At 35.7% G+C, this 23350-nt stretch overlaps 2 protein-coding genes across 3 annotated transcripts in view; one reads left to right on the forward strand and one right to left on the reverse strand.

Annotated features, from left to right (window-relative positions):
- LOC106107668 (cytokine-inducible SH2-containing protein) overlaps nt 1-9821 on the reverse strand; it is a 14779-nt gene extending 4958 nt beyond the window's left edge. Inside the window, exons 1-8 of one of the 2 annotated variants that reach the window (XM_013288635.1) lie at nt 9553-9821; nt 6503-6571; nt 4965-5061; nt 4349-4438; nt 3221-3291; nt 2198-2264; nt 1393-1477; nt 389-535 (exon numbers count right to left, since the gene is read on the reverse strand). In XM_013288635.1, the coding sequence (XP_013144089.1) occupies nt 389-535; nt 1393-1477; nt 2198-2264; nt 3221-3291; nt 4349-4438; nt 4965-5061; nt 6503-6527 (582 nt within the window). In that variant the 5' untranslated portion in view covers nt 6528-6571; nt 9553-9821. Of the gene's footprint in view, nt 1-388; nt 536-1392; nt 1478-2197; nt 2265-3220; nt 3292-4348; nt 4439-4964; nt 5074-6502; nt 6572-9552 lie in introns of both variants that reach the window. The other variant, XM_013288634.1, reaches the window with a different exon arrangement.
- Nucleotides 9822-10241: 420 nt separating this feature from the next.
- LOC106107640 (putative pre-mRNA-splicing factor ATP-dependent RNA helicase PRP1) lies at nt 10242-21411 on the forward strand. The gene is made up of 10 exons (XM_013288583.1): nt 10242-10448; nt 11908-12026; nt 12461-13613; nt 15091-15227; nt 15786-15923; nt 17140-17262; nt 18111-18210; nt 19165-19255; nt 19609-19771; nt 21129-21411. Exons 1-10 carry the CDS (start codon nt 10399-10401, stop codon nt 21254-21256), a joined length of 2202 nt encoding a protein of 733 aa, XP_013144037.1. The 5' UTR covers nt 10242-10398; the 3' UTR covers nt 21257-21411.
- The last annotated feature ends 1939 nt before the right edge of the window (nt 21412-23350 follow it).

Below are 23350 nucleotides of genomic sequence, written 5' to 3' on the forward strand. Positions count from 1 at the left end.
GTTTTATGATTGTGTTGTGTAATGTTTGTTGTGTTTTATGATTGTGTTGTTTAATGTTTGTTGAGTTTTATGATTGTGTTGTCTTAAGGTTGTGTTGTTTAATGAGTAGAGAAGTTCAGATGATGTGATGTTTTACAGACTTGTGGATTTATATGAAAGTTGTTTTATGTTGCGAGTTGACTTTGTTGGTTGCCTTTTATTGTTTGTATGATAAAATACATTTAAACCGATTTCTATATTTTAACTTGATTCGTATCTTATTAATCGACACTTATGTTTGTTTTTATTTTTACGGCAATATTTTTCATTGGTGGATTATTAGTTGCCTCAAGTTGGTTGATGATATTTTGTTTGTATTTTAGTTGCCTTCTGTTTGTTTTTTACACACCTGCGTGTGCACTTTAGCCGGCGGTGTGAGCGGCACTAGGGGTGCGAGTGGTGCGAGTGGTGCGAGGGGTGCGAGGGGCGCGTGCGGGGAGTGCGGCAGTGCGGGGGCGCGTAGCAACAGCGCACGGAGCTCCCCGCCGCATACAACCTGGAAATTATCACATATACAATTAAAACACTTTCTTTAATTATAAATACTTTTTTTTTAATTTCACTTGCTAACATTAATTAACAATAGTTAATTTTCTTTCTGTTTCTCACCAAAAATGTATCACTTTGTAAGGGAAGTCCTTGGGTACTTAAAAACAGGAATCCTAGTTAAGTAGTCATGGCAACACTGATTTATGTAATTAACATTAGTGAGCAATAAAGAAATTCTTTCTTTCTTTCTTTCTTTCACTTACTAATCTTACTTATATTATAAATGCGAAAGTTTAGATGGATGTATGTTTGTTAGAGTTTGTAGCCTAAATGGCTGGACGGATTTCGATGAAATTTGGTATAAATGTAGACGATAGTCTGGAAGAACGCATAGGCTACTCACTTTTATTTTTTAATCCCACGCAGACGAAGTCGCGGGCGAAAGCTAGTAATATTATAAATGCGAAATTTTGTAGGTTTATTAGAGTTAACCTAAACTGCTGAACGGATCTCGGTTATTGTCATACATGTAGAGAATAGACTGGAAGAACACATAGGCTACTTACTTGTGTTTTTGTTAATTCCACATGGACGGAGTCGCGAACGCAAGTTTAGTATATATTAATTTAAAATATATTTTAATTTTAGTTAACATTTTAGAGGTAACATTTGCCTTTTAAAGGCAATATTAGCCTTTTAGAGGTAAAATTTGCCTTTTAGAGGTAACATTTGCCTTTTAGAGGTAATATTTGCCTTTTAGAGGTGACATTTGCCTTTTAGAGGTAATGTTTGCCTTTCAGGGGTAATATTTGCCTTTCAGGAGTAATATTTGCCTTTTGGAGGTAGTCAAAATTAATAACTTACTTGGAAATGTGGATGCAATCGTATTGAGCCATCACTGGTTGTTGTTAATTCATTTCTATGACATTCCTGTACTGTTTCCGCTTCCCTGTAAATATAAATATACTTCTAACTAATAGAAATGTAAATATCTGGATGGATGTTTGTTACTACTTCAGCTTAATGCATCTAGAAAGTAATAGATGTCTATACTAATATTATAAAGAGGAAAGATTTGTATGTATTGAAATAACTAAGTAACTATTGGTCCGATTTCAAAAATACTTGCACCATCAAAAAGCTATGTTATCACTGAGTTACATAGGCTATATTTTAGTAGTATTTTAATTTCACGCGGGCAGAGTCGCAAGCAAAAGCTAGTACTCTAAAATAAAGCACTAAATATCGGATAGGTTTTTTATGAAACTTATCCAATAACAAGATTATTATAAACTTGTAGGCTTACTCTATGCCCATGGCGAACACCGAGCACTGGTAGGGCGGCCATTTTGTCATTCGAGTCAGTTCGATTTGAGTCGATACAGAGTGCGTACGCGACCATGTGTTCGGTGAACGTCAATTCAATATCTTAATCGAAACATATCGTTATGATCTATAATTATTTAGTGGAAATATGAATTGTGATATTGAGGATTACGAATACACCAATTATCAAGACAACTATTTTGTTGAAATACCTAAGTACCACGCCTACAAGAAAATGTCATAAATCACCCAATATTACCTGATGTTAGTCGAAAGACTTCAAACTTGTAAGCTTTATTTTGTTTTTTTTTTTTTGTTGTTGTAAATACAGATAATAACTTACGTTCTGGGAGCGACAGAGAGTACATAAACTTCAGCGTTTGGTTCTATTTCTCTTGTAGCTTCATTATCTGAAAAAGAATAAAGATAGGTTTTCACTGTTTCATTTATCTATCTAAAATTATAAAGTGGAAAGATTTGTATTTTTGTATGTAATGAAATAACTCAAAAACTACTGTACAAATATCAAAAATTCTTTCACCATTAAAAAGCATTATCAGTGAGTAACATAGGCTATATTTTTATATTAACACTAAATCCTGAACAACGGTTTCATCTATATTTTTAAATAAATATAAATAAATAAATAGGACTTTTATTATTATTTTTTATAACATAAGGTGGCAAACGAGCAAGCAGCCACTTGAATCCGCCAAAATGGCGAAGCGACTGCCCATAGACATCAATGCAATTGCAGATGCGTTGCCTACCCTTATACGACGGAGGAGGAGACGCACATAAAGAGGATATTTCCCCTTCCTATGCATCTCCTCCACCGTCAAATCCACTTCCTCTTCCCAACCTCTCCTTATAAGAAAAAGGTGGTTAAGATGAAGGGACTTAAATTAGGCCTCCGTCACCACACTCATCAGACTGTACACGGAATTGCTTCCATTTCCCGCCTGTCTTGTGTGGTCGTGGTATTACTGGGGGCGAGCCCTGCAGTGCTAACATGTTAAAGCGGGCACTACCACTGTTAGTGCCACAAAAAACAAGCTACAAATGAAATCTTAAATACATCAACCTTTAAACTAGTAAAAAAAGGAAAATGAGGCAAAAAGCGGCAAGCTCATCTAATGCAGACTGCGCAGGATGTTTCTGCGCTGGTTTTCAGCTGGCCCTTTTACACACCCTTTACACACAAGGTGGGTGACTTAACCTTGTTAGGTATTTAAAAAAGTGAATAAACAATAAAAAAAATTTATACATATAGTGATTATACATTAAGGGTTAAATTTTCACATCAACAAATAAAAAAATTACACAAAAAAACTCACTTCAGTATTAAATGTAAGGAATATTTTACCTGCATTTAAGACAATAGCATCTAATTCCCGTCTCAAATCCCTCGCTCCCAAAGTGAGGACAGCAGCCAACCTGAAATAACCATACCATAGATAAATAAAGTTTTTTTTATATTATAATGTGGCAAACGAGCCAGCGGCCACCTGAATCCGCCAAAATGGCGAATTGACCGCTGCCCATAGACATCCGCAAAGATGCGTTGCCTACCCTTCATTGACGGAGGAAACGCACATAAAGGGGACATTTCCCCTTCTTATGCATCTCCTCCACCGTCAATACCACTTCCCCTTCCCATCCCCTACTTTAAGAAAAGGGTGGTAAAGAGACTTAAATTAGGCCTTATTTGATAGAGCGTTGATGGCTCAGTGGTTTAAGCACTTGACTTGTACTCTACAGGTCTTGGGTTCAAATCCTGTACCAATGTGATTTTAGATTTTTCATTTGTACATTTACCCGACGTTACGGTGAAGGTAATCATCGTGATGCACATATCGGGGAAGAAATTCAAAGATATATGTGAAGTCAACCCGCAGTGCAGGTTGACTGTGACCTAGTCACCCTAAGGGTAGACTCCCCCTCAGTGGGGTCATATAGCTGGTGATAATTATTTATTTAAATGTATTTAAATTATTTGCCAATAGGCGTCATTAAATATTTTGTAACACTGTTTAGTTTTTACAACAAATTCTTAAAGTAAAGGGGAAAATTTGCAAGGCCGTCGAAGACCTGTCATGATGTATCTGAATGTTGGGATAGAGAGACGGATGAAAGGAGACATGTGTCAGAAATGAGAATGGGCTGTAACACGAATGGATAAGATACGAAATGAGTGTATTAGAGGAAGTTTGTGAGTAGCGGCAGTGGTAGAAGGTAAGGAGTAAAGTTAGCATGGTATGTTATGAGGAGAGATGAATGTAACAAGGAGAATGTTAGTTATGAGTGTGGAGGTTCACCGGTAGAGGTAGACATAGAAAGAGATGGATTGTGTGAAAGGTGACATGATCAAGAAGGGAGTGACTGTTATGTGGAGGACAAAAACCTGTTCCGACTGTACGGGAGTAGGATAAGGAGAATGATGATGAACTGGAAAAACCTCACTAAGGGATGATTTAACTCCGAGTGAACTAACCTATCATCACTAACACGTCTGTATGCTGTGCAGACGCAAGCCGGTCTCCGCCATCTGCGTCGACGACACGCACATTCACGACCATTCCATCTGGAAATAATTATTACTCTAAAAAACTGCATATTAGAGATGGTTAATCTTCTATCCTAATATAATAAAGCGTAAACAAACACATCTTCGTGGTAGGATGTCAGCAATTACAGCATTTTTTTTAAATAATTCCTTTAATAAAAAGCCCTACACGACACGCTTTGAGCTATATATTTTCACGCTATTAAACTTAGGAGGTAAATGAATTGGAAAACCTTTATGTGGAAAAGGGACCGTAAACTACAAACTGTCAATATTAAGGAAGCAAGGTTATTATGGTAACGGTAATTTTGACATTTGCATATGAATTTGACAAATGCAAACAATAAAATAAAGTTTTTATAATAACATGCAGATGAAGTCTATACTGATATAAATAGGAAACATTTGTATTTTTGTATGTATTGAAAACACACAAAAAAAAGTCTGATTTCAAAAATTCTTCAACCATTAAAAAACTATGTTATCGCTGAGTAAAATAAGCTATATTCTAATCAAGTCAAGCAACATGTAGTGCTAACAATACCTGTCAGTAACAGCGCTGACATATCTATGGACACTGCTCGGGGACTCCGCGTACCTCCGCCTGTCCCACGCCCCGCAGCCGCAGCTGCACTCGCCACCTACACATGGTACTGTGCATATTGTATTGTAGCCCTTATATATAGAAAATATTACCATTACACTAATATTATAAAACGAGCTGTTGCCCGCGACTTCGTCCGCGTAGTATTATAAAACATACGAAATATATAAATTACAAAAAGCTACGTATCCCTCGGGAACCGGACATTTCTCGGGGATGAAGCTTATCCCATGTGTACTCCAGACTTTGTTTTATATCTGTGCCAAATTTCAATAAGATATGTTGAACCGTTGCAGAATGATCGAGTAAACATTAAAAAACTAAATTAATGAATCCCACGGGAACCGTAACTATTCCTGGGATAAAAAGTAGCCTATGTGTTCTTCCAGACTATGCTCTAAATGATATATAATCTTACTAATATTATAAATGCGAAAGTTTAGCTAGATGGATGGATGGATGTTAGCGTTTGTAGCCTAAACGGCTGAACGGATTTCAATTAAATTTGGTACAGACATAGAGGATAGTCTGGAAGAACACATAGGTTACTTACTTTTGTTTTTTTAATACCATACGGACGGAGTCGCGTGCGAAAGCTAGTAAAGATATAGAGTAATCTAATCTTACTAATATATGCAAAAATTTAGATGGATGTTTGCTAGAGGTAGCTTAAATAAGAATTTGTCTGGAAGAACAAATAGGCGAGTTACTTTTGTTTTCACACGCGGAGTCGCAGGTTTAAACTAGTGTTATAATTTTCGATACAAATGACTTTTTTTTTTAAATAATAGTCGAGCGGTAATGTCAGAAATACTGGTAAATTAACAACGTAACAAATCTCAATAAAATTTGTCACAGATATAAAACAGTTTCAAACATCACAGGCTACTTACTAATGTTTGTTTTTTTAAATTCTATTTACATTTTTTTTTATAACATAAGGTGGCAAACGAGCAAGCGACCTGAAACCACCAAAATGACGAAGCGGCCGCTGCCCATAGACATCCGCAATTGCAGATGCGTTGCCTACCCTTATACGACGGAGGAGGAGACGCACATACAGAGGATATTTCCCCTTCCCATGCATTTCCTCCACCGTCAAATCCACTTCCTCTTCCCATCCTCTCCTTATAAGAAAAAGATGGTAAAGAGAAAGGGACTTAAATTAGGCCTCCGGCACCACACTCATCAGACGAAACACGGAATTGCTTCCATTTGACGCCTGTCTTGTGTGGTCGTGGTATTACTGGGGGCGAGCCCTGCAGTGCTAACATGTTAAAGCGGGCACTACCATTGTCAAAACATGTGTTATCATTATTATATTCAAACAGATGTATTTGTAAACTACAAAATTATTGTGTTTTTTAGTATTTCAGTTCATATTGCAATTTTTTTTTAATCATAGACAATCTCAGCAACAGATGAGACCATATTTTCACTTATAATTTAAAAATAAACCCTGTATATGAATTATTTACTTTTCCTTGATGTCTGTTGTCCCATGGCTTTGGCTTGTACTATGAGAGGTTCGCCCAGCGAACTACCATCTGCAACAATAAAAAAACATTTAAAAACACTATTAACATCATAAAAAAAAACACAAAACTGTTTCCATGTGGCTTTATCCCTTTGTTGTCTCTAACTATGACAATTTTAACCCATTTAAGCTTCAGCATTTAGTATTTATGTGTTGGTAGCTAAGTGGTTCAAGCACTTGACTATTCCACAGGTCCTGGGTTTGAATCTTGCTATACCAATAATTTTAGATTCATATGTACACTAGCTATTGCTTGTGACTATCTGCATGGCATAAAAAAAGAAAGTAAATAGCCTATGTGTTCTTCCAGACTATCCTCTACATCCATACCAAATTTCATCGAAATCCATCCAACCATTTAGGCTACAAATTCTAACATCCATCCAACCATCTAAACTTTTGCATTTATAATAGTGTAGTGAGTAATTTACCCTAGGTTTTATAGCGAAGGAAACATCGTGAAGCCTACACATATCGGAGAGGTAATTCAAATATATGTGTAGAGTCAACCCAGTGTGGAGTGGTTGACTTTGGCCTAGTCACTCACTTAAGCTAGCCTCCGAGCCCCTCAGTGAGGACATATAGTTATAACATGCCTTCAAGAACAGGGTGAATCGGCACTTATTGAGCTATATCCTTCGGTCTTCACTTAGGTAGAGTCATGGTCAAGCGCTGGTTTATTTATGTTAAAAAAAATATAGTGAGCTTGTGTTGAATGATTCAACTGCAAGTTAGTCAATGGTTAGTTAATTCATAATTTCAGTGACTAATTTATGTTGATTACTTGTTTCGCACACAATAGCATACAGTGTCACAACTGTTCTATTAAATTGCGGTACACAATTACACTCTAATTAATGAGCAATTGACTCATTGTTAGCAAGACAATTGTAACAAGCCCCCCGCCTTCTGCCCTCTGCCGGGGTTACAGACGTAAGCATGCCCGTAACCCCTCACTAAACCCCTTCGATCCCTCCTGGCCTGGGATCGCTTGCGCTTGCCACCGCGACGCCCCACTGACCGCCCGGGGAAGGGGCCTTCGTTGCGTCCCAATAAATTGGAACGCTGCGCCCTAAGGCGCCCCTCGGAGGGCCCGTAACCCCGGCTTAAGACGTTGTTGGAATCGAGGGGTTTAGTGGGTATGCCCCTCATTATAGGGGGGAGAGTCCCACATAACTACCGCGTCCATCTGCGCGGAGTATGTGTAATATGCATTCCCCTCGGACAAAAAAAAGGCTCCAATCCCCTCACTGTTTTAGAGTTAAATAGTTATTTTAAAGAGAAACTTAACAGTTGAAACATAGAGGTGATCAAGCATCTCTAACACCAGAAGAATTCGTAGTAATCATTTTAATCTATACTATTATAATAAAGCATAACCACACACTTATTTGTTGCCTAAGATGTCAGCAATTACACCATATATTTGAATAATTCTTTTAATAATAAAAAGCCATACACTTATGTCACGCTTTAGGCTATTTATTTTCACACTATTAAACTTAGGGGGTAAATAAATTGTACAAAAACCCTAATGTGGGTGAGAGACCATAAGTTGCTGCCAACATCAAGGAAGCTAGATTGCCATAGTAAGGTAATTGGTATTTTGACATTTGCAATTGAGAATTTGATAAATGTTAATAAAAAAATTTTTTTATAATATCTTGCTGATGAAGCCGCAAACAGCTAGTTATTTATATTAAAAAAAAAAAAAAAAAATAAAATCCCCTTTATTGTCATCATAATCATTTACATGCAGTGAATATATTATATTAAAAAAAAATATGATAACAATGGGCTGCAGGCTCAGCATGTACCGTATGGCCAATGCCATGCGGAGCTGATTTTCAGCCTGTCCCTGTTGGCCGCGTTACGCCTCTTCAGAGGTGCCCGACACTTAGTATGCAACTATAATGAATTATACAGAAAAAAAGAACAAACATATTACAAATGACAACTTGCGACTATTTAATATAATTAGTATTAGTACTAGCTCTCATCAGCAACTCTGACCACATGGACATAAATACAATACATATATCTATGACTGATATCATCCAGATTCTTTCAGTCATTAAACTACTCTCACAAACATCCATACATCTAAACTTTCAAATCTATAATATTAAGTACTAGCTGTTCCCGTGCGACTTCATTTTCATGAAATTACAGACATGACATGATGACAAAGTATGGCAATTTTGCTTCCTTGATGTTGGCAACAACATATGGTCTCTTTCCAACATTAGGGTTTTTATCCAAAACATTTACCCCCTATGTTTAATTGCATAAAAATGTATAGCCTAAAACGTGACGTAAGTGTAGGGATTTTATTAAAAAAAGATTATTCAAAAATATGCTGTAATTGCTGACATTGTAGGCAACAAAGAAGTGTATGTTTAAACTTTATTATAATATATAGAATATATAGAATATAGATAGATGGATAGATAAATAGATAGTATATAGTATATAGTATAGATGACAAAATAATTCAAAATATTGACAATGTCTTGAACTTAATTTAATGTTGTACTATTAAATTGTATCTTTATTTCAATGTAGGATTACTGTGTTTACACTTGGTGAGTACTTTTGGTAAGTATGGCTCGATAACTGGACTGTTACTGGCGCCAGTGAGTCTAAACAATCTATGTCACTATCGAAGTGTACTACTGGTTAAGTGTAAATCGGGCATACCTGGAAGATTGAATTATGTACCTACAGAGACAAGTTTAAACAAGTTTTATAACCTCAGTGTATATAAATAACAATGAACTTCTATAAAAATAATTGCCTATTAAACGTTTTATATATTACATAGTTCAGTTTGATAAAGTAAGCTAAGGATTAGGATCTAAAAAAGGTTAGACGCAAATATAAACAAATCTTTTATAGACATCCGCCATCTTGAAATATAAAATGCAAAACACCACACTTGAAAATTGCATTATAAAGGAATAAAAATGTTTAAAAATATTGTTTACTTACGTCTACTTATTTTTATCCTTGTTATTGTCTAGCGACGCTTAATTTTAGTTCATTAATTTTCTCGTTTTCGCCTATTTATAGCTTACAGCTATAATACACCCCACACTACACATTGACACTAACTTTTCTCAAAAATTCGTTTCGATATTTACAGGGAATCACTACAGGTGCTATTTACACATATACAAAAGTAATTTACAATTATTTTTAGTAATTAGCACGCAACCAAAATACGCAATTCCCGTCTCTGTGACATTTTTGTTAATCACTGTTTCGTTTCACGCAGTTTGAGGATTTTTTCAAATTCTATTTTAATAAATATTTTCTTGGAATAACTTATGTTGATTTTTTATTTTTAAATTTGTAATGATAATTTTGTTCATAAAGCGATATTTTCTTCACAATAATGTAGATGATTTTATTTCGCGGAGGAATTTTATCGGAATTGATAGTTAACAGTATTTTGGGCGTATTGGAACGTTTAACTTGACAGATTTATTTTTTCTTGGAGAAACAATGGAATTTAACACATTATGCCTCGGCAAAATAGAATAAAATGTGTTTTGAGTATCTGCTATAGGGATTCCAAATTTAATTACCAGTGTTCTAAGTTATTCTTAAATGTTTGTCTTTACTACTAATTTCACAGCGTAGGTTTTATCAATAAATTAAGAATAGAACACAAAATAAATTTGGATAGAGCTGCATGTACGTATATTGAAACATCAATGGTCGGCGGACATATCAGATAGGTCGCCATTTTGTTAGCTGTTTCTATTCAGCAAAAATTCTTAGAATTTTCACGTGTTTGAGTTTGTTTAAAGGTTATATGTGTTAGTAAAAATAATGTCTAAGAGAAGAATTGAAGTTTTAGACCCTTTCATTAAGAGGAAAAGGTATGTATCCATATATTTACGGCGTGTTACAATACCATGCTTTTTGTTATTTCCTTTGTTTTTCTTATTACCGCTAATTGTGTCGTTAGTTTTATGTGAAAAGGGAACAGTTTCTACCATAATTACTTTAAGATATGATAATTTCATCGGACATATTGAATTGATACGTCATTGTGCCGCATTTTCTTTCATGTCAATATTTACAATATTTAAATTGTATAATTCTTTTACTTGCAAATATACTTCTACTTATTTACGACTCTTAGAATATCTTAGAAATAAATAACAAACATAAATATTGATGAGTATTGATCAATTCAACAGTAACTTCTCTCATGTCACTTTTCTAGTTAAATTACTTATATTTCTTAAGCTTTCTTATTTTTTCTAATAACACCGTGAGTTTACAACTCAAAAACCGAAATAAGATGGGTAAAATTCATCTTGAAATATGTCATGAGATTTACAAAAGTTTGCCCACAATCTATTTTAGATTATATAGCGCCCTGGGCGAGATATCTACGGCATTAACCAACGTCCGTTTCTGTTCAGCGCCCTAGGCGCTCGCCCATGACCTGCCCATGACCCACGTGTGGTCCATGAACTAAAAAACATAACAACGGGTGAAAGGCTATTTGTTTTAAACACCATTTAGGGCGATATTGACTTATTTATATGTATATATTCAGAATCAGCGAATTTCGTAATTGTCCATTCATCTGTTTAAAAGAAAAAAACTATAATATCCATACACCTAAACCTTTAAATTTATAATGTCACTGAGATAATAAGATATTTTTCATATAAGAATCTAAATTAATATAAAAAAGTGTAAATACACTACTTTGTTGCCTAAGATGTCAGCAATTACCAACATATTTACGAATAACTCTTTTTAATAAAAAGCCCTACACTTACGTCACACTTTATGCTATATATTTCCACGCTATTACACTTAGGGGTAAATATTTTGGATATAAACCCTAATGTGGAAGAGACCATAAGTTGCTGCCAACATAAAGAAAGAAAGATGAAGCCGCACGGGAACAGCTAGTGTACAATAAATATACAATTTAACACAATAACTAATTGAATTTGAACCCACAACAAAAGAAATCCAGTATTAATACATGGTATACAAATTATTGTTGAGAGTGTTTGGCTCAGTTTAAGCACTTGACTTGTAGTCTTTAGGTCTTGGGTTCGAAATCCACCAACCACAGTGATATCAGATTTCATATGTATATAATTTACCTGATGTTCTTACGGTGAAAGAAAACATTGTGATATCGGCATATATTGGTGAACAAATTCAAAGATGTGTAAAGTCAACCGGCACAAGGCCAGCTTGGTTGATTATGGCCTTGTCACCCTCAGGGTAGGCTCCATGCCCCTCAGTGGGTATAGTGAGCTGGTGATGATGAAACTATTGTTTATTTGCTATTGTTATTGTCTTCAGGGAAGAAAAGGCTGCAGCAGCGGCTAAAGCTGGCACCACCAGTGAATCATCGGATTCAACAAGCACTATGGCAGTACCGCAAGCTACCACCAGCACTCCTGGAATTAACCCATATACAGGTTGGTGTTACAACTCTGCTCAGACTTGTATCTATATGATGGATATATAGATATATCTGATAGAATACTAGCTTTTGCCTACAACTCCATCTGCATGTAATTAAGAGTGAGCAGACTGTCTTCTTCCATACTATCTGCTAGGTCTATGCCATATTTCATCAAGATCCGTTCAATTCTAAGCTCTACCCTACAAACTCTAACAAACACCCATCGATCCATCTAAACTTTCACACTTATAATATTAGTAAGGTTGCCTGTTACACGCGACTTGGTCCTCGTGAAATTAATAAATCTAGATTATGTTACTAACAGATAAATTACCTTTCTAATGGTGAAGTATTTTTTTAAGTTATTTCAATACATACAAAATACAAATCTTTCCTCTTGTTAGTATAGGTTAGTAATTTCTCTTAATTCAAATAAAATGTTTTCAGGTCTGCCACATTCTCAACGGTACCACGAATTGCTTCGCCGTAGACTCGGTCTCCCGGTCTGGGAGTATAAAAACGATTTCATGAGATTGTTGAATACGCATCAGTGCGTAGTATTGGTCGGAGAGACTGGTTCAGGGAAGACAACTCAAATACCACAATGGTCAGTGGAATTTGCAGCGGTTACTGCGGGCAAGTCGACTGGAGTGGCTTGTACCCAGCCGAGGAGAGTAGCAGCTATGTCAGTAGCTCAGAGAGTTGCTGAAGAGATGGATGTCGCTTTGGGTCAACAAGTCGGTTATAGTATCCGTTTTGAAGATTGTTCCGGACCTCAGACTGTGTTGAAGTATATGACAGATGGTATGTTGCTCAGAGAAGCGATGTCGGATCCAATGCTTGAGCAGTACAGGGTTATATTACTTGATGAAGCCCATGAAAGGACTTTAGCAACGGATATACTTATGGGTGTGTTGAAAGAAGTGATCAAACAAAGATCGGATTTGAAGTTAGTTATTATGTCTGCGACTTTAGATGCCGGAAAGTTTCAGCAGTATTTCGATAATGCACCGTTAATGAATGTGCCAGGTCGTACACATCCCGTGGAGATATTTTACACTCCTCAACCTGAAAGGGACTATTTAGAAGCTGCTATACGAACTGTTATTCAAATACATTTATGTGAGGAGATAGTCGGTGATATTCTGCTGTTCTTAACCGGTCAAGAAGAGATAGAAGATGCATGTAAACGGATAAAACGGGAGATTGATAATTTAGGACCGGATGCTGGTGAATTGAAGTGCATTCCATTGTATTCTACGTTGCCACCTAATTTGCAGCAAAGGATATTCGAACCTGCCCCACCTAATCGTCCTAATGGTGCGATAGGACGTAAAGTGGTAGTTTCAACTAATATAGCGGAAACTTCTTTAACAATAGATGGTGTAGTGTTTGTGATAGATCCAGGATTTGCTAAACAGAAGGTATACAATCCTCGTATACGAGTGGAATCTTTGCTGGTGTCTCCGATCAGTAAGGCATCAGCTCAACAAAGGGCTGGTAGAGCTGGACGTACGAGACCAGGGAAATGCTTCAGGCTGTACACGGAGAAGGCTTACAAGAATGAAATGCAGGATAATACATATCCTGAGATTTTGAGGTGATTGGAAAACATGGTTTTGTATATTTTTAATTATTTTTATCTTAGTTTAATAAGTTTAATTATTTTAAAGCAGTCATCTTTAAATGATTCCTAATAAGTCTGACTCTTATGAATTTACAAAGTAATTCAGGGCCCCCTAGAAGTCCTTACGAGCCAGAATAAACCAGATAAAGTGTCCGTGGACGTCCCACGAAGGTTTTTTCAAGTTTATTGAAATCTAGCCGTTAATTTTTTTATACAAAGAAAGAAATATAAAAAAATCACAAATAAAGATGTCGCCAACAAACTGCTGTGCAGTATATATATTTACATCAATTTTAAGTTTTGCGGCAAAAAAAAAATTCGCTAGTGTTTATGTAAACCACTAAAAACATAATCAATAGCTATTTCTGTGCGACTTTATTCTCATGAAATTATTATATGAAAATTGTTTTATTGATTACATTTGTCAAATTCAATAGCAAATGTCAAAATGACATAACATTTAACAGTGGTAGTGCCCGCTTTAACATGTTAGCAGTGCAGGGCTCGCCCCCAGCAATACCACGACCACACAAGACAGGCGGGAAATGGAAGCAATGCCGTGTCTCGTCTGATGTGTCTGGTGCCGGAGGCCTAATTTAAGTCCCTTTCTCTTTACCACCCTTTTCTTATAAAAGGATGGGAAGGGGAAGTGGATTTGGCGATGGAGATGCATAGGAAGGAGAAATATCCTCTTTATGTGCGTCTCCTCTATCGGATAATGGTAGGCAACGCATCAGCAATTGCGGATGTCTATAGGTAGCGGTCGCTTCGCCATTTTGGCGGATTCAGGTGGCCGCTTGCTCGTTTGCCATCTTATGTTATAAAAAAAAAGACATGAATACAAATCATGGCAATTTTGCTTCCTTGATGTTGGCAGACTTAAATGTAGGGCTTTTTGTTAATAAAATGCAGGGTCTATGGAATTGAAATTGTGAGAGGGCTCTATAACGAAAACAATTTGGTAGCCTTTAGCCTTTTTTATATTATATAATGAGGTGGCAAACTAGCAAGCGGCCATCTGAATCCACTAAAATGGCGAAACGACCGCTACCCATAGACATTCGCAAAAGCGGATGCGTTGCCTACCCTTTAAGGACGGAAAAGGAGACGCACATAAAAAGGATGTTTTCCCTTCCCATGCGTCTTCTGCACCGTAAAATCAACGTCCCCTTTTCAACCTTACCATATAAGGGTGGGAAGGAAAAGGGACTAAAACTAGGCCTCCAACACCACACTCATCAGACTGTACGCGGAATAGCTCCCACTTGACGCCTGTCTTCTGTGTGGTCGTGGTATTACACCGGGGGAGCCGGCCCTGCAGTGCGTAGATGTGCAAGCGGGCTCTACCACTGATAAGCCTTTTGGTTTCCAAACAAATAGTAGTAGAGTAGTATGTTGATGTAATATACAGCTAGTAAACATCTAATTCCCTGCCCGCGTTGCGTTGCAGATCAAACTTAGGATCTGTAGTTTTGCAGCTGAAGAAGCTGGGTATCGACGATCTGGTGCACTTTGACTTCATGGACCCACCAGCTCCGGAGACGCTCATGAGAGCACTCGAACTGTTGAACTATCTAGCTGCACTCGGTAAGTTCTAATCTAGTATGTTTTCTTAAAATCCATATTTTATTCATTTCGTATTCCATTAAAATCAGTGTTCTAATGATTTTTATTCCATTAAAATCTGTATTCTACTAGTTTGTGTTATGTAATAAGCGGTATTCTACACATTTGTATTCTGTTAAAATCGGTATTCTGCTATTTACTTAAAAAAATCTCACATAAGCTTACTAGAAATTAAAAAAACAGCTCACATGAGTAACATTATATAGCGATAACGTAGCTTTCTAATGGTGCAAGAAATCGGCCCATTAGTTTTTGAGTTATTTCAATACTAGCTTTCACCCGCGACTCCTTCCGCGCTGAATTAAAAAAACAAAAGTGAGTAGCCTATGTGTTCCAGACTATCCTCTACATGTGTGCCAAATTTCATCAAGATCCCTTCAGCCGTTTAGGCTACAAACTCTAACAAACATCCATCCATCCATCGATCTAAACTTTCGCATTTATATTAGTAAGATTAGTAGATATACAAAAATACAAATCTTTTTTATAATATTAGTATATTATTTTATAATTTTTCAGACGACGATGGTAACCTTACGGACCTGGGCGCGGTGATGGCGGAGTTTCCTCTGGACCCTCAACTCGCGAAGATGCTGATCGCCAGCTGCAACCACAACTGCTCCAACGAGATCCTTTCCATCACAGCCATGCTGTCCGGTGAGACCTTCGTGACCTTGAACCTTGATACCTTTAGTTTAGTAGGGTTATAAACCATAGGACCTACAATCGATTGTTTTAACACTAGCTGATGCCAGCGACTTTGTCTACGATATTAGGATCAAAAGTAGCCTATAATATGCGGGTCTTCAGTTAAAGTCTGGTCGAAATCGAGATTACCCAAAACAAACGCGGCTTGCGGACAGACAGACAGACAGACATGAAATTTTTAAATGCTTTTTTTGTTATCAGCAAGGCAAATACATCTTCCCGGAATCTGGAATTTTTCTTTTGATATTACAAACAGACACTCCAATTTTAGACTAAAATAAACGAGAATTAGCGAAAGTTTAATAAATGAATATTTCGATTACCGAGAAATTCGGATAAAGAAAACCTCTATAAACGAGAAATATTGAACCTTTACTCTTGTTGGTTTGAAAAACTAATTTTTGTGTACCTACTCGAAAATATTAATATTCCTCTTGTATAAAGTCGCGTCAAGTCGCGGGCAACAGTTAGTAATTTTATAAATGCTTCTATTAAAATGGAATAGTGCAAATCAAAGTCGATAAAGGCAATTTTTTAACTAAATATGTCTATAAAATATTTCTTGTCAACTAGCTTTCGCTCGTGGCTTCGTCCACGTGGAATTGAAAAAAAAAACCAAAACGAGTAGAGATTATCCTCTATATCTATGCCAAATTTCATCAAAATATCTAACAAACATCCATTTAAATTTCGCTTTTATAATATTAGTATGATTTTATTTTATATGTAAGTTTATTTTTATTTATTTATTTATTTATTTATTAAGATAAACCAACAGGACAAAATTATAACACATACATTTTTACACAATACAATAAGAAACATGCAGATAATTTGTCCTAATTATAGGTTTACACGACATACATAGAAAAATAACAACAACAACAGTAACAACAGTAGACAGTATATGTTTTTATCTTTTTTTTTATTTATTTTGTTGAACCCAAAAAGTAAAAATTAAATTTAAGTGATAACCTCACGTAGATATTTTTTAAATGTTGGCCATTTGTTGGAGAAGATGTCGATTATAGGCCATTTATCTCTGGCTCCTTTGACGCACGCACAAGAGTTATGCAAAGCATTGTATGTGGCCATTAGCCGATTTATAGGTGAATAAAGACCCAAGTTTGTACTGGCTGTTTGAATTTATGTTTTAATATTCCAGTGCCTCAATGTTTTGTGCGACCGAATGAGGCTCGTAAAGCGGCTGACGAGGCTAAAATGCGCTTTGCACATATCGACGGTGACCATCTTACCTTACTCAACGTCTACCACGCTTTCAAGCAGAGTAAGTTATAAGTTCCTTTCACTTTACCACACTTATAAGGAGAGGATGGGAAGGGGAAGTGGATTTGACGGTGGAGGAGATGCATATATGATATGCCACGACCACACAGAAGACAGGCGTGAACACAGTCTAATGAGTGTGGTGCTGGAGGCCCAACTTTAGTCCCTTTTCCTTCCCCGGCCATTTTCTTATATTCAGGAGATGCATAGAAAGGGATAATGTCCTCTTTATGTGCGTCTCCTCAGTCGGATAAGGGTAGGCACACTGCAAATGCGGATGTCTATGGGCAGCGGTCGCTTTCCATTTTGGTGAATTCTAGTGGCCGCTTGCTCGTTTGCCACCTTATGTTATAAAAAAAGCTTTATAAAAATTAATTTTATTTATTTACTAGCTGTTCGCGTGCGGCTTCATCCGCATGAAATTATAAATTTATTGTTTGTATTTGTCAAATTCTCAATTGCAAATGTCAAAATACCAATTACCTTACTATGGTAAACTTGTTTCCTTGATGTTGGCAGCAACTTATGGTCTCTTTCCCACATTAGGTTTTTTATCCAAAATATTTACCCTCTAAGTTTAATGGCGTGAAAATATGTAACCTAAAGCGTGACGTAAATGTAGGGTTTTTATTAAAAAAAGATTTATCCAAAAATATGCTGTAATTGTTGACATCTTACGTCACAAAATAGTATTTTTTACGGGACTTCCTATCACAAGTACCTATCGGTTACTTAAGAAGTCCTTACACAGTAACTTGTAAAATATTGTTACACCAATAATTCCATTTTTATAAGCATTTTCACGACTACATTAAAAAATTGAATAAAATGAAATGTATGTATGTATAGATATGGAGGATCCCCACTGGTGTTATGACAATTTCATCAACTACCGCTCCCTCAAATCTGGAGATAACGTCCGTCAGCAACTCAGCAGGATTATGGACAGGTAATGTAGACATATTTAAAAAATAACTAACTTTCCCCCGCGACTCCGTCAGCGTGATATTAAAAAAGTGTAGCCTATGTTATTCCAGACCATCTACATGTATACCAAATTCGAAATCTGTTCAGCTGAGGCTACTAACTAACAAACATCCATCTAAACTTTCGCATTTATAATATTAGTATGATTTTGCATCCTCTTTTCTTTTTTTTGGTAATAACTACAGCAGAACCTCGATCACTCAAATCTCGGTAACTTAAAAACCTCTATAATTTAAAAAAAAAATGTTCCCTCCGCATCAGAGCCCAAAAGCTCTACAACATAGACCCTTGATAACTTAAAACCTCTATAACTTAAAATATTCTGTGTTTCCCTTGCACTTTAACTTATCGAGGTCCTGCTGTATTTAAAAAACCAGCTTTCGTCCGCGACTCCGTCCACGTGAAATAAAACAAAAGTGTAGCCTGTTTTTTCAGACCATCTACATTTATACTAAATTTCATCGAAATCTGTTCAGCTGAGGCTACTAACTTCAACATCCATCCATCTAAACATTTACATTTGTAATGTTACTAGCTTCCGCCCGCGACTACGTCCGCATGGTATTAAAAAAAAACAAAAGTGTAGCCTATGTTCCTCCAGGCCATCTACATCTATACCAAAGTTCACCAAAATCTGTTTAGGCTACAAATTCTAACATCCATCCATCTAAACATTTACATTTATAAGCTTTCGCCCGCGACTTCGTTCGCATGTTATTAAAAAAAACAAACGTGAGTGGGTTATGTGTTCTTCCAGACTATACTCTACATGTATACCAAATTTCTGTTTAGGCTACAAACTCTAATAAACATCCATCCATCTATAATGTTAAAATATGTGCTCCGATTTACAAATTATATAACAAAGTGTGTTTGTTTTTTTATATTTATATAGAGAAATATGTGTTTGTTTCAGATTCAATTTGAAGAGAACAAGCACGGAATTTACAAGCAAAGATTATTATATTAATATAAGGAAAGCTCTCGTAAATGGATTCTTTATGCAGGTGAGAAATTTACTCTTTTTTGCAATTTTTATAACTAAACTAGCTGTTCCCGTGCGGCTTCATCCGCATGAAATTATGACATTTGACAAATTATCAATTGCAAATGTCAAAATGATACATGGCAACCTTCTTCCTTGATGTTGGCAGCAACTTATGGTCTCTTTCCCACATTAGGGTTTTTATATAAAATATTTACCCCTTAAGTTTAATGGTGTGAAAATATAGCCTAAAGTGTGACATAAGTGTAGGGCTTTTTATTAATTAAAAATATACTGTAATTGCTGACATCTTGCAACAAAGAAGTGTTTACGCTTTATTATAATAGTATACATAACATTGTTTCATTGTTCCAGGTAGCACATTTGGAGCGTACGGGACATTATTTGACAGTAAAAGACAACCAAGTTGTCCAACTCCATCCATCCACATGCCTCGATCACAAACCCGACTGGGTTATATACAATGAGTTTGTGCTCACAACGAAGAATTATATACGCACCGTAACTGATATTAAACGTAAGTAAAGTAATCATTTTTAGTTTATTTACTAGCTTTCGCCCGTGACGTTTGCCTGGGATTGAAAAAAAAAAGAAAGTGAGTAGTCTGTGTTCTTCCAGACTATCCTCTATATCTGTACCAAATTTCATTAAAATCCATTCAGCCGTTTAGGCTACAAACTCTAACAAACATCCATCTAAACTTTCGCATTTATATTAGTAAGGTTACTGTAAAATGAAAAAATATAGCCTATGTTATTCACAGATAAATTACCTTTCTAATGTTGTAAGAAATGAAATTGAGTAAAGAGTAGAGAGAGTAAACCAGTAGTTTTTGAGTTTTCAATACATATAAAAATACAATTTTTTTTCTAGTATAGACTAGGTGTTACTCGCGACTTCGTCCACGTATCCTGTAATAGTAAAAATATAGCCTCTATTACTCACAGATAAGATACCTTTCTAATGGTGTAAGAAATGAAATTGACCCAGTAGTTTTTGAGTTTTCAATACATATAAAAATACAAATCTTTTTTCTAGTATAGACTAGGTATTGCTCGCGACTTCGTCTACGTATCCTAAATAGTAAATATATAGCCTATGTTACACATATTAACGTAAATTTTTAATGGTGAAAGAATTTTTTAAATCGACCCAGTAGTTTTTGAGTTTTTCATACATACAAAAATACATATCTTTGTAATATTAGATACTATAGGAAAGATTTGTAAAAATACAAATCAAGTAGTATCAAGTATGAGATAACTCAAAAACTACTGGGTCGTATTCAAATATTCTTTCACGACTAAAATGCTATATTATCAACTAGTAGCAAATGCTATGTTTTTTATTATTTTTTAATTTCACGCGGGCAAAGTCGTGAGCAACAGCTTGTATTTATATTTACAGTAGAACCTCGATGACTCAAACCTTGGTGACTTAAAAACTTCAAAAAATAATATGTTCCCTTCCAATCAGAGCCCAAAACCTACAACAAAGACCCTTGATAACTTAAAACCTCTATAACTTAAAATATTCTGTGTTTCCCTTGGACTTTAACTTATTAAGGTTCTGCTGTTTTTTAAAAATAACCAGTTTTCGCCCGCGACTCCGTCCGCGTGATATTAAAAACAAAAGTGTAGCCTTTTTTTCAGACCATCTGCATTTATACCAAATTTAATCAAAATCTGTTCAGCTGAGGCTACTAACTTCAACATCCATCCATCTAAACATTTACATTTATAATGTTACTTTAGCTTTCGCCCGCGACTCCGTCCGCGTGATATTAAAAAAAGTGTTTCCCTTGGACTTTAACTTATCGAGGTTCTACTGTTTATATATGTTCCAATTTTATATTATCTCTCCTATAATTCCAGCGGAATGGTTATTAAAAATAGCCCCACAGTACTACGAGTTGAACAACTTCCCTCAATGTGAGGCTCGCCGGCAGCTGGAGCTGCTGCAGGCCAGGCTCGACTCCAAGGCGTACCAGGAAGGCTTCTAGATCGTGTAAATCTAGACATGGACTTGAAGTGCTAAAGTGAAAGTGAACTTGTGTGTGAAATGTCAGTGTTAGAAATAACCGAGGTAGGAAATCGTAGATTTTATTATGCAAATATTAATAAATGATGACTTTTAAAACTCAATATTGAGGATAAAGCACACAATATATGAGTAAATGCTTGTCCGTTTTTTTGTTTTTTATAGTGGTTTATCAAAACTGGTTTTTCAGCCAAAGCTTTCGGACACACTAGCATGGTTTTTTTATAATATAATGTGGGGAAACTCGCAAGCGGCTTGAATCCACCGAAATGGAAAGCGACCACTGCACAAACATCCGCAATTGCAGTGTGCCTACCCTTCATTGACGGGGGATGCACATAAAGAGGACATTTCCCCTTCCTATGCGTCTCCGTCAAATCCACTTTTCCTTCCCATCCTTTCCTCTGACAAAAAAGGTGGAAAGGGAAAGGGACTAAAATTAGGCCTCCGGCACCACACTCATCAGACGAAACACGGAATTGCTTCCACTTCACCTGTTTTCTGTATGGTTGTGGTATTACTGGGGGCGAGCCCTGCAGTGTTAAGATGTTAAAGCGGGCACTACCACTGTACAAAATTTTTGACAGAAAATTTGTAAAAAATGCACTTAATTGTGATATTTAGTGGGTTTTTAACAAATTCTTGCATATATAAGGTTCTTTTATAAATCAAAAGCGTTGTAATTTCATGTTCAGAGATTTTCAACAGATTTCTTTCATTTTCTGTTACAAAATTGTAGAAAATTCGATTTTAAACCAAAACTACGGAAACTCAAAGTTTGACCAATCATTTATAAAAACTAAAAATATCGGACAAAAGCATATTTGCTTTTAACCCTTATCTTGTTAGTGTATCTGTAGATACATCAATTTTTTTTTTTCTAAACACTTTGGGTCATCAAGGTTAAGTGCTATGAATATTATTTTGATATTCGAAAAAATAAAATTCTGCCAAGTTAAGGGTAAAACCTCTCAAATTTAGAATTTGACTCAATTAGAAGTCAAAAGCATCAAATCCAAGGTTTTTATATTATTGCTTAGGCTATATTGTAATTATTATTAATTTAAAACATGTTAAAACAAGAATTTGATAAAAAAATCGGTTTATTTCAAGTTTTTTCTCCAAACTAATGTATGAATTTCAAAGCATCAAGTAATTTTTTTATGAAATTTAAGACATAGAAAATAATTTAGTATATTTAGATATGCTAGAATTGCTGTATTCATTGAATTTAGCATTTTAAGAGGAATTTAGCTTAAAATTTAATGCGGTTTAGGATAACACAAAAAAATCTTATAAAAAATGTTGAAATCGTGGCATAAAAAGGTATGAAAGTGTCAAAATGTCCCCAACTTTTAGGTCGACCAAATTTATTTTTTTAAAATATAAGTTGGCAAACTCGCAAGCGGCCTGAATGCACCAAAATGGAAAGCGACCGCTGCACAAACATCCGCAATTGCAGTGTGCCTACCCTTTATTAACGGAGGACGCACATAAAGAGGACGTTTCCCCTTCTTATGCGTCTCCACCGTCAAATCCACTTTTCCTCCCCATCCTCTCCTTATAAGAAAAGGGTGGTAAAGAGAAAGGGACTTAAATTAGGCCTCCGGCACCACACTCATCAGACGAAACGCGGAATTGCTTCCACTTCACATCTATCTTCTGTGTGGTCGTGGTATTGCTGGGGGTGAGCCCTACAGTGCTAAGATGTTAAAGTGGGCACTACCACTGTTAAAATATTTGAATGTTTGAAATATCTCATATAGAAATTAAATTATTGCAAATTGCTTTGTGATTTTTCTTGTATATGGATTGAAATATTTCCAACATTAATGTATGTATTTTTTAATATTTCCGGCTTATAGTTTTTAATGTTTATTTCTAAATAATTTGAATTTAACAAACCACTTTCATGTGAATATATTCTCCGATGGATTGGATTGGAGATTGATTTTTTTTTTGTATTTACACGAATTACTAAATTAAATACATTTGTATGCAATAAATGTGTAACTGAAGAAATTTGAATAACAGCACGTTTTGTTTTATTTCAATA

This window comes from Papilio polytes, unplaced genomic scaffold (genome assembly GCF_000836215.1).
Source record: "Papilio polytes unplaced genomic scaffold, Ppol_1.0 DF821956.1, whole genome shotgun sequence".
NCBI classification, from domain to species: domain Eukaryota; kingdom Metazoa; phylum Arthropoda; class Insecta; order Lepidoptera; family Papilionidae; genus Papilio; species Papilio polytes.

Excerpts from the sequence above, each read along its gene's own strand:
- LOC106107640 (XM_013288583.1), top strand. The coding sequence starts at position 10,399 with ATGTCTAAGAGAAGAATTGAAGTTTTAGACCCTTTCATTAAGAGGAAA. Across the intron at positions 13,614-15,090 it reads ACATATCCTGAGATTTTGAG|ATCAAACTTAGGATCTGTAG; the intron begins GTGATTGGAAAA and ends GTTGCGTTGCAG. Across the intron at positions 18,211-19,164 it reads CTCAGCAGGATTATGGACAG|ATTCAATTTGAAGAGAACAA; the intron begins GTAATGTAGACA and ends TGTTTGTTTCAG.